The 15,775-nt window shown below is 38.0% G+C and overlaps 1 protein-coding gene across 1 annotated transcript in view; it reads left to right on the top strand.

Annotated features, from left to right (window-relative positions):
* The window catches only part of LOC138757471 (genetic suppressor element 1-like), a 163,627-nt gene that overhangs the window by 46,779 nt on the left and 101,073 nt on the right, over window positions 1–15,775 (top strand). Inside the window, 1 exon segment of the mRNA XM_069924875.1 lies at window positions 7,479–7,663. Coding sequence (XP_069780976.1) covers window positions 7,479–7,663 — 185 coding nt within the window.

Raw genomic sequence — 15,775 nt, forward strand, 5'->3', positions numbered from 1 at the left:
CTACCTCTTTAGTAATAGCAATTGAACTGAGGACCTCACCTCTTGTTGTATCCACAACATCTCTCTTTGGAACATTAGATGTGTCCTTCACCATGAAAACCGACACAAAATAGTTATTCAAATACCCAGCTATTTCTGCACTTCCCAATATTAATTCCTCCTTCTCATCTTGCATTCCTCCTTCTCATCTTGCATTCTCTTCAGCCACCATTTTCCACTTTATATAATTCACTATCTTTTTTTATATTTTATGCTAGTTTAGTTATATCAGCAGAGAATATTTTTGTGGTAATGGTTGTAATTCCATTATCAAAATTGGATTATGGATTTCAATTTGGTGGAGGGGGGGTGGTGGATAGCTCATTTTGCCAAGGATATAATTAAAACCACAATGCTGGAGAAACTGTAGATCAAACAGTGTCCTTTATATAGCAAAGATAAAGATACATAACCAACGTTTCGGGCTTGAGCATTTCATCTAGGTATGGTAAAATGTCAGCAGGCATTCAAATAAAAAGATAATTGGGGGAGGTGTAGGGGGGAGGAGCATGGTTTCACAGACTGGAGGTGGAGAAGAGAGGGAAGGCACAGCAGCAAGCAGAGGGAGGGAGGATGGCTAGGTGAATAGAGAGGGAAGGGGGTGGAGAGCTGAAGGAAAGAAGACAGAGGGAAGGGAAAGGAAGGGAGGGGGAAAGGAGAGCAGGTTAGCAGAAACTGGAGATTTTGACGTTAATGCCATCTGATTGGAGAGTGCCCAGATGGAAAATCAGGTGTTGTTCCTCCAATTTACAAATGGTCTTGCTGGGACAGTACATGAGGCCATGGACAGACATGTGAGTATGGGAGTGTAACACAGAACTGAAATGGTTAACCACTGAGCGGGCCCATGAGGTGCTGAAGTGGCCCGACGAAGTGCTGGAGCAGTGCTCTGGTGAGCTCCAGGAGCACTGTACCCCTGGCTATTACAGGAACTCAGGGCATTAGGCAGCAGAAAAAGTCAGTCAACCGTTTTGGGTCAGGACCCTTTATTGAGACTAAAGTAGGGGAAAAAAAATCACTACTCATGTAGTGAATTTAAAGTTTTCTTGGAGGAAAATTACGAGTTGTTCCTCAGGTTTATCTTTGGCTTCATTCTGGCAATGGATAAGATTATTCCACCACGAGCCACTTTTTTCCCTTCCACCCTTATCCACTTTTCACAGATATCAGTTTCTGAGACTCCTTGGTTCACTTTTTGCTTTCCACCTTTCCTTACACCCCATTGGGAATTTCCCACTGTAATCTCTGAAAATATAAACTGTGTCCCTATCTTTCCTTCCTCACCTTCATGAAAGGCCACAAACAGACCTTCGAGATGAGGGATAGACAAGCACATCATCCAACCTAATCTATTGTTTTTGGTGGACTCAGTACGTGTGGCCCTCTCTACACCGGTGCAATGAAAATCAGATTGGATGACTGCTTCACCGAACACTTACACTCTGTCTGTGGGTCTCAGCTTGAGCTCTCACTAGCCAATTATTTCAGTTTCCTTCACAATTTGACAAGTCTGTCACTGGTCTCATCATTGCCTGGGTGAAATTAAACATTCCTCCTAGACAGTCTTAACCCCAACAGCACGAACATGTATTTTTTAGGTAATCCCACCTTTATCTGGTTCCACTATTTCCATCTCTTTTTACCTACCCTTATTCTTACATTTCTTTCTGATTCCCTACCCCATCATCTCTTCCTTTCCCTATCTCTCCACCTCTAGCTTCTGTCCAATACCCTATCATCTCTCAGTCCCTCACCTGATATCCCTGACATCACCTCCTCCCCTCTTCTCACTTTAGTCTTGATGAAGGGTCCTGACCCAAAATATTAACTGATCATTTCTACCCAGGGATAATCACTAAGTCCTCCAGTCGCTGATTATTTGTTTAATGAGCAACATGTTCACAGAGACAGCAATCGAGTTCTGTGACATTCTCAGGATGACTGTCAACCACAACAATGTGGAGGTCCAAAGGATCATAAATACAGCGCAGAGAAACCCCGTCCCCTTTTCCTTGCTCACCGAGATGCCCATTTATGTCGATCCTATGTCTTCATTAACTTCATGTCCCTCTCTATCCAAATACCTGTCCATACATATTCTTTTTGAAAGTTGCAATAGTGTCCGCCTCTTCTGGCAACTCAAACATTCACCACCATCTATGTGGAAAAACTGTCCCTCAGATCTCCTTTAAATTTCTCCCCACTCACCTGAAAACTGTCCTCCAATTCTCGATTTCCTTGCCCTGGATAAAAATTCTAACCATCTTTCCTATCAGTGGCCTATCAGAGTTTAGTAAACCTCTATAGGGTCACACATCATTTCCTACATTCCAGTGAGAATAAATGTAGCCTATCCAATTAACCCTTGTTACTACAGCCCTCCACTCCAGTCAACATTCTGGTGAATCCCTTCTGCACTCCATTCTTCTTACCTATTCCATGCTCCAAGTGGGTGCAAACCAGTGATTTGTGCACAAACTACATACTGTTAATTTCCTCGTTATTCCAGATTAGTCACGAGGTTTTTGTTCCTGCCATTTTTCTATGCTGCATCAGAGAGATCACCCATCTCTATTTTTCATGGAGGAAGGACTTGGGTGGTTTTTTAGCACGGAGCAGGTCACATCGAGCTCATTGGCTTCCCCAAGGTGCAAATAGCCATTGAATTCAGGCTTGTTCCTGTAAAATTTCCACAAAAACTAGATCTCTTTATGAATAAAAAATTCTACCAGAGATTAAATTAAAGCAAGATGCACTGGTGTGGCATACCATTAGGAAAGTCTACTACAATCAGTTAAAAAAAATTGACATTACATTTTATCACATGACTTTGTTCTTGATGGAATCCCTCTTGCAGAGAAGGCTGAGGTGAGCAGACCCAGTAGAGAAAAATATCCTAACAAAGTCGTTGATTTTACATCAGAGAGCATACTCATTCAATCCTGAGTTATATGACAGCTATGGCACCAGTTATACTTATTTCACAATTATGTGCTGCATTGTAATAAGACAGTCCTTTAGATATACGTAGCCTACCTCACCAGCTGGCAACAATCATGTATGACCTCAACCTGGTGATAAAAGGCTTGTCCTTCACATCCTTACTAAATGAGGCATCACGATTCACCCAGCACTCCTAGCAGTTGTCAGACCATTATGACTTCTTTCAACTCATTGATGTACAATCCAATTTCAAGGCAAACTTGTATAATAAAAGGCTGAAATTGATTCTTAATATTGCAAAGAAACTTCTAGATATTAATTTTTTGGAGTTGGAAAAACTGGCCTAAACTGATTGTTGAATCACACATTTTTTCAACTATATTTGGTCCATTTGCCATCAGCAAATTACAGAAAGCAGATATTTTTATATCATCTTAAAATGAGTACAATTAATTACCTGAGTGAAGGGTTATAAATTAACTGCATTGACATTTTTGATTAATTTCACTGACTCCTAGCTGGAGTTTTATGACAAATACTGACCAAATTGTTTTTAATCAAGCATTGAGATCTTGGGGGCTACTGCCTATGGTGAGTCATATCTAGATTTGGCACAAGAGTGGGCGGAGTTCCCACCAGTTTCTGGGAAATTCCACTGATGATATTTTAAAAGTCTCATAGAGTGCAGTTTCCATTGTCAGACCAGTAATTGCCAGACCACAGGTGATAGTTCAAGCCGATGAACCTCACTTTGACTTTTTATGTACTATTTTTATTTATTTTTGTAAGGTGGTTCATATGAACATTTGCACTGTGATTCTGCCGCAAAACAACAAATTTTGTGACTTGTTCATAACAAAGTCTGATTCTGATTATGAACGCTGTGAAAAATAACATTAAAAGATCATCTTTTTTGTTCTAAAGTTGAAGTGAAGTTCTATTTTATTTTCAAAATTAACCCTTGGTAACATTAAAATTACAGATCTGATTTGAGCCATATGAAACTGTGGTAGTACAGATCTATCACCAATGTATATAGTGTATATAGTTACAGTATCCAGACTGTGCTTACAGCGATTGGCTGAGAGCTAAGCCACGCCTACTGTCTGGGCCTTAAAGGGTTGTGTCCCTAGCCAGGTCGGATCATTCCGGACTGGTCGGCCACCTGTGAAGAGCTCCTGTCTTTTGCTAATAAAAGCCTTGGTTTGGATCAACAAGTCTTTGATTCTTTCGACGAGCTCTACAGAAATACAATTTTAATGGACAATTGAGCCTAGTATTTCATAATGTATCTATTGTAGTCACACTAGTCACACAGCGAGTGAAAGAACCAGGCAGAGTTGAAAGTGAGTCGAACCAACTGACTTTAATAGAATTCTCGCACGCATTTAAATCCCTCAGTGAACCCAGTGATGCTTGCAACTCCCAGGACCTTTATGACGCCAGGCTGTGGGCTTGCCCTGCACCCAGAGCTCTCACCGTCAGATCTGCTGCCGACATGCCCACGACACCATGAGCCAGTTCACCTGTTGCGTGGGTGTGCCGCCACATGACCCACCCCCCTCCCCCGCCACCAGAACTGGCGATGGGAGGTGTGGAGTCCACAGCCAACACCTCTTTAGTCCTTTTGGGTGGCCGACCTTGTTGGTGTGGGGGTTGCACAATCATAGGGTATTCCAGGTCGAGGTGTGCTGGTTTGAGGCAGTCAATGGTGAAGGTCTCCTCACAGCCACTCATGTCGAGGAGGCACGTGGTTCTATTCTGAAGTACAACCTTGTACAGGCCCTCGTACGGCCGCTAGAGTGGAGTCTGATGCATGCCTCTGCGGACGAAGCCGTAGTTACAGACCTGGAGGTCCTTGGGAGGGGGAATGTGGTGCCGTACACCATTCTTGGGGGCGTCTGTGGAGAACTGCAGCATAATAATGGTTGACAACTCCACTAGTACTCTGGCAAATTTGTTGCCTGACAAAATCACCGAGTCCAGGTGTGGGACCAGTAATGTGGCTTCACCAACTGAGAAGGTCTGGAAGGTCTTGGCATTTGCTTGGTGCCGTCCTTTGAGATCCACTCAGAGTTAGTGCACCCAGAAGAAATCTGCACCCAATAAAGGCTGTGACATTGCTGCCAGCATAAACAACCAGATGAAATGCCTGGATCCGAACTGTAGTGGGATGGTTCGCATGCTGTATGTCCAACTACTGCTGATGTTGGCAGCGGTGAGGACTGATCCTGACTTCCCAGTGTGGATATTGTGGCTTGAGGGGGTCAAAATACTAAACCCTATGTCAGCAAGGAACTTTCGCCCAGAGTATTGGTCCCATAAGTAAGGGAAGCTGTCGCAGTGGCCAGCTGCCATAGCCATTAGTGACGGCCCCCCGGCCTGGAAAAGGACAGGGTGGGCAGCAATGGTGGGCTTCTGAACCCCACTTTTGGTGGTATAAACATCAACAGTCCGAACTGAGGTCGCTCCCTGCTGCAGATGGCATGGTGAAGGCCCAGGCAGATTTGGCACATGGGCCAAAATGGCAACAGCCCAGTTCCCTTGCTTTCCTGTTTAACCATCTGAATTACTGACACCCTTGAATATTTAAGCCCTAATCATCTCCATGCTGCAAACATGTTTCTGTAAAGGTCATGAAATCTTATCTGTTTGTACTAATCTGTGTTACAAATTAAATCAACTTGTTGTGAAATCTATGGGCCCTTTTACTCTAGTAATCACTGTGACTTTTGCATGTGATTTTTCTGTGCTCCACTTTTACCTCTCCATTTCCTAACTTTTGCTCTGGTCTCTGCATTGTTTCCTTTTTGTCATTTTGCATGAATTGCCATCTCCCTTGTTAAGAGCCCTGAGGACCCCTAAACCCAGCAGCAATAGAAATTCACCAAGTCAAATGGTTACTTCAACAAAAGTTGCTTTTAATTATCTTTAAACATGAAAACAGGTTCACACTTTAACTTCTCACTATTGACTTAACTAACCTAACTTAATCCTCTTCTAATTCTAAGCGCATGTGCATGTAATGTGTGTAAGTTTAGAAAAATTCTTTGATTCACAGTCCAATCTCACTTTTCACTCCTCCAAGTTCACTGGTTGCAGGCAATTTTTATACTGTGCACAGAATTTAACATTTGTGAAGTTCACCCAGGCTTTGGTGCTTGAAAGGTAAATGGTTACCACTCAGGAAGGTTCTTGTTCAACACCCAGAATTGATTCCTTTTAATAAACCACTTCAGTGTCTTGCCGAAGAAACTTGGCCCATCAGGGTTTTCCAGATGATAACCTCTTTCTTACAGGTCACCACAGAGTTCCTTTTTGTTTCCCTTCTTTCAAGTGAAACATTATTCAGCCAGTCCTCAAGGGCTTTGACCAGGCTGAACTAAGCACTCACAACCCATCATCAAAATGTTTTTTTTTCTACAAGCTTGCCAGCTTGTCCTGTTCTAGTCCCAGCTGACTGTAAAACAACCTACTCCTCAGAGTTCTTTCATCTGTTGCTTTTCAAAATAACAATCCATTAGTGAAGTCTCTTGGGCCCTCCCCAAAACCTTTGCAAAGGCTATTGGAGCCAGCCTGTCTAGCTTGAGCAGAGCTCCAGTGTTTTAAATGAGATCTGTTTTGAAGTGTTTGTTTGTGACCTACACTAAAAAAACTACCCAATTTATCTCCCAAAATCATATCTATAATCTGTCACACCCTGCATTATTACTTTAAACATTTCCTCAAAGCCCAAGAAAACAGTCCCCCCTGGAACATTGAACTTAGGTCTGCCCAGTCTGATTTTTATGGTCCCACCTCCTTCAGAACCGGTTTCGATGCCCCAGTAATCTAAAATCCTCCCTCCTGCACCACTGCCGAAGCCTCGTAGTCATCCCAATTATTCTGCTATTTCTACTCTGACTTGCATGTGGCGCATGGCCCAGTGTTCACTGCAATTCTCCCTGAGGGAATGCTTTGTCCCATGCAGTACAGCCTTCTTGTCTGACTGTGCCCACAATGTACAACATGCCTACTTTCATATAGCTAAGCAGCTAAGACTTCCCTAACCTCTCAGAGATCTTGTCAGAATTAAGATGAATGGGGAAGCTTTGAGATTATATTATATCAATTATGAGAAGCTTATTTTATCATCAAGAAGACGAGTAGTTATTTCCATTGAGCAGTAAAAATTTCTGAACGAAATAATGAGCACAGTGCTGACTAACAACAAACATACGGGCAACACGGTTGGCGTAGCAGTTAGCACAGTAAGGTTACAGTACCAGCGATCGGGGTTCAAATCGTTGTCTGCAAGAAGTTTGTAAATTGTCCCCGTGTCAGCGTGGATTTTCCCTGGGGACTCTGGTTTCCTCCCACTGTTCGAAACGTACCGGGGTGTAGGTTAATGGGATATAAATTGGACTCATGGGCCGAAATGGCCTGTTACCGTGCTGCATGTTTAAATTTTTAAAAAGTACAATTCTGACGTTCTGTTTTACACTTTTTAATTTCAGGTTCTTCACATTCTCCTATATCATCACCAGTTGCTAATTACAGTTCTCCTGCTGGCACCCCCAAACGGACACCAGGAACAATAATAGTTCCAACTGGACCCCAAAGTGTGGCAAGTACTCCACCTGTGGTTACTATTGCTCCAACACAATCCATCAATGGGCTTTGGCAAGGTAATGGTAGACAGGTAAGAGAAAGAAGCCTGATATAATTATTGTACAACTGCTTAGAAATTTAAATCATTTTTGTTTTATAGTTTAGTAATTTTGTACAAAGTTTAGTAATTTATCACAATATTCTGAACAAAAAAATGAGCCAAGAAATAAGAGTGAATGATTCATTGAATATGGAAAGTGTTTTATTTTCCCTTTGTCACTATATTAAAATAGCCATTAACAAATAAGTTGCTTAATATGTTGTTTAATTTGATGTGCGAATCATGGGTCCTCTACCGGCATCACCTACGGCTCCTAGAACGCTTCCATCAGCACTGTCTCCGCTCCATCCTCAACATTCATTGGAGTGACTTCATCACCAACATTGAAGTACTCAAGCTGGCAGAGTCCGCAAGCATCGATTCCACGCTGCTGAAGACCCAACTGCGCTGGGTGGGTAACGTCTCCTGAATGGAGGACCATCGCCTTCCCAAGATCGTGTTATATGGCGAGCTTTCCACTGGCCACTGTTAGGTCTGCTTTGTTCATGAATGAGTGAGACAAACACCAGGCTGAGTCGAAATCAGGGTTCTTTGTTCTTTATTACCGGATTGTAACACTTGCGACTAAACATGTTAGTCGGAGAATGCATTCTGCCGTTATCAGCAAAATGGTGATTTTTTATACCCTTGGATACATGCTTAGAACATCATCATATCATTACTTGTCCAATGACTAAAACTGTTGCTATCCTTTCCCTGCTAGCTTCCTGCCTCTCAATCCATCAATGTCTCTCTTATCTTGTAAGTACAAGGATGCATTTACATCTTGTTACAGCCCTGTACAGGGTAACTCCCTACACATTCCCATCTCATGATGTTTTACCTTACACCACCTAGACAGAGGTGCACCAGAGAAGAGGTACAAGGACTGTTTAAAGAAATCTCGGTGCCTGCCAAATTGACCACTGCCAGTGGGCTGATCTCGCCTCCAACCGTGCATCTTGGCACCTCACAGTTCAGCAGACAGCAACCTCCTTTGAAGAAGACTGCAGAGCCCACCTCACTGACAAAAGACAAAGGAGGAAAAACCCCACACCCAACCCCAACCAACCAATTTTCCCTTGCAACCGCTGCAACTGTGCCTGCCTGTCCCGCATCGGACTTGTCAGTCACCAGCGAGCCTGCAGCAGGCGTGGACATACCCCTCCATAAATCTTTGTCCATGAAGCCAAGCCAAAGAAAGAAAGAATTTGATGTTCAAGCAAGTGGATAAGGTTATTTTCGATTATGGCCATATGCTGATTACTGCCATTTTCTTGAATGAAACCCCACCTCTATACAGGTTAAATCAAACTATATGGACATGAGGTTTTTTTTTGTTTTAATAGGAAGAAAATAATCGGCTCAAAAATTATTTTGCCAGGACAATGGGCAATGCACAAACATTATGGAGTAACTCAGCAGGTCTTGCAGCGTCCATGGGAAGAAAAGAGTAACCAACATTTTTGTCCTGGTGCCATTGGTTGCCTTTTAGTTCCTATGGATGCTGTGTGAATTGCTAAGTTTCTCCAGCACATTCTGTATTGACTTCGATTCCAGCATCTGTAGATTTCTTGCATAACCCCTGTAATGCATGGGAACATGCAGTGTCAAAGCCTTGATTGAAGTGTAGGTTGGTCAATCCTTCTTCCTTAACTCTTGGTTTGTTCTATTTAAAGTTCTGGATGTACAGAAAAGGTTATTTTCAACTCTGTTGTTTAATTCATGAATACAATTTGAATTTGAACACAAAACATGACAACCAACTATTTACAAATTAATAGAAACCTTGGTTTATGGCTGGGATTTTTCATCTGGGAGGGAGCTAATAATGCCCTTGATTTGACTGTCAGGCCTTACATTCACTGCCTACAATAAAGTTTTCCCCAGTGTATAAATTCACAAGCCTCAATGGCTATTTGAATTTTAGAGGTAGTTCTGAAATTCTTGCATTTATATTAACTGAAAAGCAGCAGTGGATCTTCTTGTGTTGGACCCCGTCATGGTATACAAGTGGAGGACAAACCAAAATTAATAGTAAATTTCACAGGCTGTTAGATGAAAGCAGGGAAAAAAATGAGAAGATAACTCATTTTAAGGAGATGGAAAGAATAAAATTCTTCCTTGTATTTTATTTTATTTTATTTTTTAAATTTTATTTATTGAATCACGATGCATTTGTTAAAACATACAATTAATGAATAAAACAATACACAAAATACATACAGGATATTTTAAAACTAACCCCCTACAACCCACCTCCCCCTTCCCTAATCCACCACCTTCTAACCCACCCCAAAAAAAGAAAGAAGGAAAGAGAAATAAAGAGATCGCCCATAACAACAAAATTCATCAGTTAATTATCATGGTTTGGAGTAACTCCGCTACATTGCGGCGAGGGGATTTAATAATTCAACCTCATATAATCCAAATATAGGCTTCAAATTTTATGATAAAAAAGATAATTATCATGTAAAATATATGTTCTTTTCCAGTGGAATACAAGACCTCAACTCCAGATGCCATCTCTGAATACTCAAACCAGTTTCATTTTTCCAAGTAATTGCCAAAAAATTTCTAGCCACAGCTAATGCCAATCTCAAAAAAAACAATTTGAAATCTATTTAATTTTAATTCTAAATTAATCCTCTTAATATTACCCAACAAAAATTCTAAAGGATCCAATGAAAATTTCACATTCAAAATAACTTCTAAAAAATCCTTGTCTATTACAAAAAGGTTTCACTGTTTCACCTGACCAAATAGAATGTAAAAAAAGAGCCTACATGACATGTAAAACATAAATCCGAAGAAATGAAATTAAATCTCCATAATTTTTCCAAAGTTAAATATAATTGATGAATAAAATTATAATGAACTAATCGATACCTTACATTTACAATTTTAGTCATACTATTCCAACATAACTTCATCCAATCATCCTGAGAAATAAGAATACCTAAGTTTTTCTCCCATTTCAATCTAGATTTATGTATTTTATTCTGGAGTAAAGCGTACATCTCTTCTTACCACCCTCAAAAAGTAAAATTTCAAACTCAGACGTCTAGGTAACCATAAATTATGCCCAAAATTATCCAACAATAAAGCTTTAATTTGATAATAAGAAAAAAGAGTATTTGAAGATATATCATATTTATCTTTCATTCTTTGAAAAGAAATAAAATATCCTGCTTCATAACAATCTTGCACCAATTTAATACTGTTTTGATCCCATAACTTCAAAAGTTGATAATTAAGTGTAAAGGGGTAAAGCTTATTTTGGTACAATGGAGTTTTACCTGAAATCTTACCTTGAGTACCCATGGCATAATTTTTTATACCATAAATCCATTAAGTGTTTCAAAACAGGTGAATTATAATTCCCCAATAATTTAAGATTCCATCTTCTCTCCAATTAAAGATAGACAATATTAACCCATATCAAAGGTTTATCTATTCCAAACATTCTGTTAATAAATTTCAATTGTGCTGCATCATAATAATTTTGAAAATTAGGAAGTTGCAAACCTAATTCATATTTCCAAGTTGATTTCTGTAATGATGCCATTACCATTTTATACATACATAAAAATTTCCAAACCAAGGCATTAAAATCCTTTTTTTAAAAATTTGAGGAATCTTACAAGGAATACTGGAAAAAAAATGCTGAATTTGAGGAAAAATATTCATTTTAATACAATTAACTCATCCTATTAATGTAATCAGTAAATCTTTCCATTGATTCAAATCATATTTAATTTTAGACAATAAAGACAAATAATTTAATTCATATAAATGACTATAATTACAATCCACCTTAACACCTAAATACTTAATCTGATCTGACCATTTAAATTTCACAATCTGCCTACATGAAGAATAATCCATTTCAGCTAAAGGCATATTCTCACTCTTTTCCCAATTAATTTTATAACCTGATATCTCACCATACTGTTCCAATCTATCATGTAAACTCCTCAAAGAATTCTGAGGTTCTGTTAAATATATCAAAACTTCATCTGCAAACAAATTAGTTTTAAATTCATCAAATTTCACCTTAATACCTTTAATATTACTATCTTGTCTAATCACCTGAGCCAAAGGTTCAATAACTAATGCAAATAGAGCTGGTGACAAAGGGCAGCCTTGCCTAGTTGTTCTAGTCAACATAAAAGGTAAAGATAACTGTCCATTTGTTACAACTCTAACAGTAGGACTTCTATATAAAGCCTTAATCCAACCAATAAAAAAGGGGCCAAATTTAAATTTCTTCTAAACTTAAAATAAAAAAACTCCACTCTACTCTATCAAAGGCCTTTTCTGCATCCAACGAAATAACCTATGGTAGGTTAGATTCTTCCTGAGAAACATTAATTAAAGAAATCAACTTCACAATATTATCTGCCAAATAACAATTTTTAATAAAACCCACATGATCTAAATGAATTAAATTTCATAAATATTTAGCCAACCTATTAGCCAGAAACTTCTCCACAATTTTATAATCAATATTTAATAATGAAATTGGTCTCAAAGACCCAGCTTTCAATGGGTTCCTATCTTTCTTAGAAATAGCTGTTATTAACTGCTCGAGAAACAGAATCCAGAAAAGATTGAATCTCTGTCACCTGTTTCAATACTTCCATCAATAAAGGAATTCATAAATCCTGAAATTCTTTATAAAATTCAGAATTAAAACCATCATCCCCTGGAGATTTCCCATTTGGCATAGATCGAAGTACGTCTATTACTTCTTTAGCAGTAAAAGAAGCATCCAAATCTTTAATATCCTTACCACTCAAAAAGGGTAAAGCCAAATCAGATTTTAGAAATTATCAATTTTAACCACATCCCCCACTACTTCAGAAGTATGCCATTTTTCATAAAATTTTCAGAACACATCATTAATTTCCTGATGTTTATATGTAATCATTGATTCATGTCTAAAAGCATTTATTTTTCTAGAAGATTGTTTCATTTTTAACTGCCAAGCTAATACTTTATGAGCTCTTCCCCTAATTCATAATACCTTTGTCTAGTTCTCTGTAATTTTAACTTCTCAAATTTATAAGTTTGTAATGAATTATAGCATAACTTCATATTAGTTAAACATATTTTCTTAATTTCCATTGAATTTTGTTATAAATCCTTTTCTAAAATCTCTGTCTCCTTCTCCAATTTACTTACATCAGCCACATGTTGTTTCATAATTTTAGCAGTAAAACTAATAAATTTGTCCCATAAGATAAATTAACTATTAACTCAATCCATATTTAATTTCAAAAAAAAGCTGTATTTCATCTCTTATAGAATTATATATTCAACATTTTTCAACACAGAATTAAATCTCCATCAATATATATTATCAATTCTCTCCGAACCAGTGCATGTTATTAATAACAAAGAATGATCAGACAAAATCCTTTTCTTATATTCAGCCTTCAATACCCAGCCTTGTAATTGTGCTGATACCAAAAATAAATCTATTCTAGAATAAGAATGATGTCAAAAATAATAAAATGAAAAATCTTTCTCTTTAGGATTTAACCTTCTCCATATATCTACTAAATTCATATCTTTCATTAACACCATCAATTGTTTAGCCGTTCTAGTCCTAACTACTGATTTTGGAGATTTATCTAATAATAGATCCAGACAACAATTAAAATCACCTCCTACCATATTTTTTTTAATATGCTTGATTTAAATTAAGAAAACAATCCAACATAAATTTCTCAACATCTATATTAGGAACATAAATATTCATTAAAGTCCAAGAGTCAGAAAAAGTTTACAATTAACATACAGAAGTATACCAAATGATTCCAATTTAAAAGATAACTTTTTATTAATCAAAATAGCTACTCCTCTTGCTTTCAAATTAAATGAAGATGCTATAACTTGTCCAACCCAATCTCTTTTCAATTCCTGATATTCCTTCTCAGTCAAATGTGTCTCTTGCAAAAAAGCAACATCAACTTTCAATTTTTTAATATACGCCTATACTCTTTTTCTCTTAATCGGATTATTAAGCCTGTTAACATTATACTTGTATTTTATAACATTAATGTAAATTTAATATCTTAGTTTTACCATTGTTCATCTGTTTAAAAATGTAAATGTCACTCCAGTTTAAACTTCAAACAATATTACACAAGAGTTGCTTTTTTAGAAATGTTATATATAAATAACATCTTGAAAATGAAGCATCTGCCTCCCGCTAAACAACACTCACATCTCCAGCAATATTAATGCATCAGATCACCTCCTCAGTATTGCACATTAAGTAAGCACAATTTACGTTGTAAATATACACAATTTTCAAACTATTTGAAAAGGAAAAGTATGGATAAGCAGGATCCAAGCAGATAAATCGCAGCGGGATCATTCTTTTGCATCTTGACTTGGGGCTGTGGGAACAAGCTGTCAGCGAGTGGATGGAGCAAGCAGGTTCCAAGCAGATAATTTGGCAGTAGGATCGGTAAGTGTTCTTTTGAATCTTTCCATTGGCCAATTAGTTCTTGCCAGTAAAAAGAGGGGAAATGAAATCACAATGCTGGAGAAACTCAGCAGGTCAAACAGTATACCTTATATAGCAAAGAAAAAATACATAACCATTGTTTCAGCCTTCTCTACATCAGAGAGACTGGGTGCAGACTGAGAGATCGCTTCACTGAGCACCTTCGCTCTGTCCCCACCAGTGACAACCATTTCAATTCTGCATCCCACTCCCATACTCACTGTTAAACCAAGACAACCTGTAAATTATAGGAACAACACCTAATTTTCCATTTGCGCGCTCTCCAACTGGATGGCACTAACATTGACTTTTCCAGTTTCTACTAGCATACACCCTGCCTTGTATTCCTTATTTTTATTTTATAACGTTAATGTAAATTTAATATCTTAGTTTTACCATTGTTCATGCATACTTGCGGCTATGTCTAAAATTTCAAATGTCATTCCAGTTTAAACCACATAATTACACCAAAGGCTCTGATAGCTCAAGGGTTAGATCACTGCCCTTGTAAACCAGGGGTCATGAGTTCGTTCCTCGCTGGGGCCTCATCTCTATGAGGGGGGCGCTGGACAAAGTGGCGACCCTCTGTCTTCCTTACGGTAGTTAAAAGTTAAAGAATTTCATGTATGTTACATTCTAAATATAGTATTATGTGACCATTCCCTCTGTCTTCTTTCCTCCAGCTCTCAGTCTCCAGCCCTTTCCATTCACACACACCTCCCCCTGTTTGCTGGTGTGAAACGTTGGTTATTTATCTTTATCCAGCATTGTGTTTTTAACTTCAATCACAGTGTCTGCAGACTTTCGCACTTTACTTGTCTTCTTTCTTCCATGGGCCTGACAAGCCTCTGGTTTATCATCTTATAATACCAGGATGCTATATTAGGTTACAAATGCTCTCAATTGCTAAGTGTCACAAAAATGGCACAACTGTAATTGGGATTGAAAGTTCAGCCATGAAGCCAAACCTTTCCATTGAAAACGACTGTATTTCCTTTACAGATTAATCACAAGAACATTACAGCAGATATTTAAAATGATAACTTGAACACTGAAATGTAACAAGCAGAACTAATAACTTGAATTCAAATACCAAGTAAATTATGATCATTATCCCATAGTTCTGTTGGTATTAACTGTAATTTGTAATATCGCTCTAAGGAGTGGAGTTGCTAGTCTTAAAGGGATGTACACTCAACATTACATTACCCATATATGTTACATCACAGAAAAATGATGTCAGGGTTATTTGCTGTACATAAAGTTGCGTGAGAATTAAAAGTAAGTAGACAAAATGAATAAACAAATTCAGCACCAGTTTAAGCTGGATATCTGAGCCGATAACTAACAGTTTGTACTGATATCTCATGACTTCAATATTTTTTCTTATATTTTCTATCTCTCTTTATTAGATAGTTTTACAATAAAAAGTTGAATAATACAATTCTGAAGTGTGCTACAAGTTATAAAAATGACCTTAATACAAGTTCCAAAGCAAAATCATGATAATAAAATAGAACATAAAATATTTTTTTAAATACATATTCTCAAAACCCCTTCCCCTAAACAAGGTTGAAGATTAA

The sequence above is a fragment of the Narcine bancroftii genome, chromosome 1, assembly GCF_036971445.1.
Source record: "Narcine bancroftii isolate sNarBan1 chromosome 1, sNarBan1.hap1, whole genome shotgun sequence".
NCBI classification, from domain to species: domain Eukaryota; kingdom Metazoa; phylum Chordata; class Chondrichthyes; order Torpediniformes; family Narcinidae; genus Narcine; species Narcine bancroftii.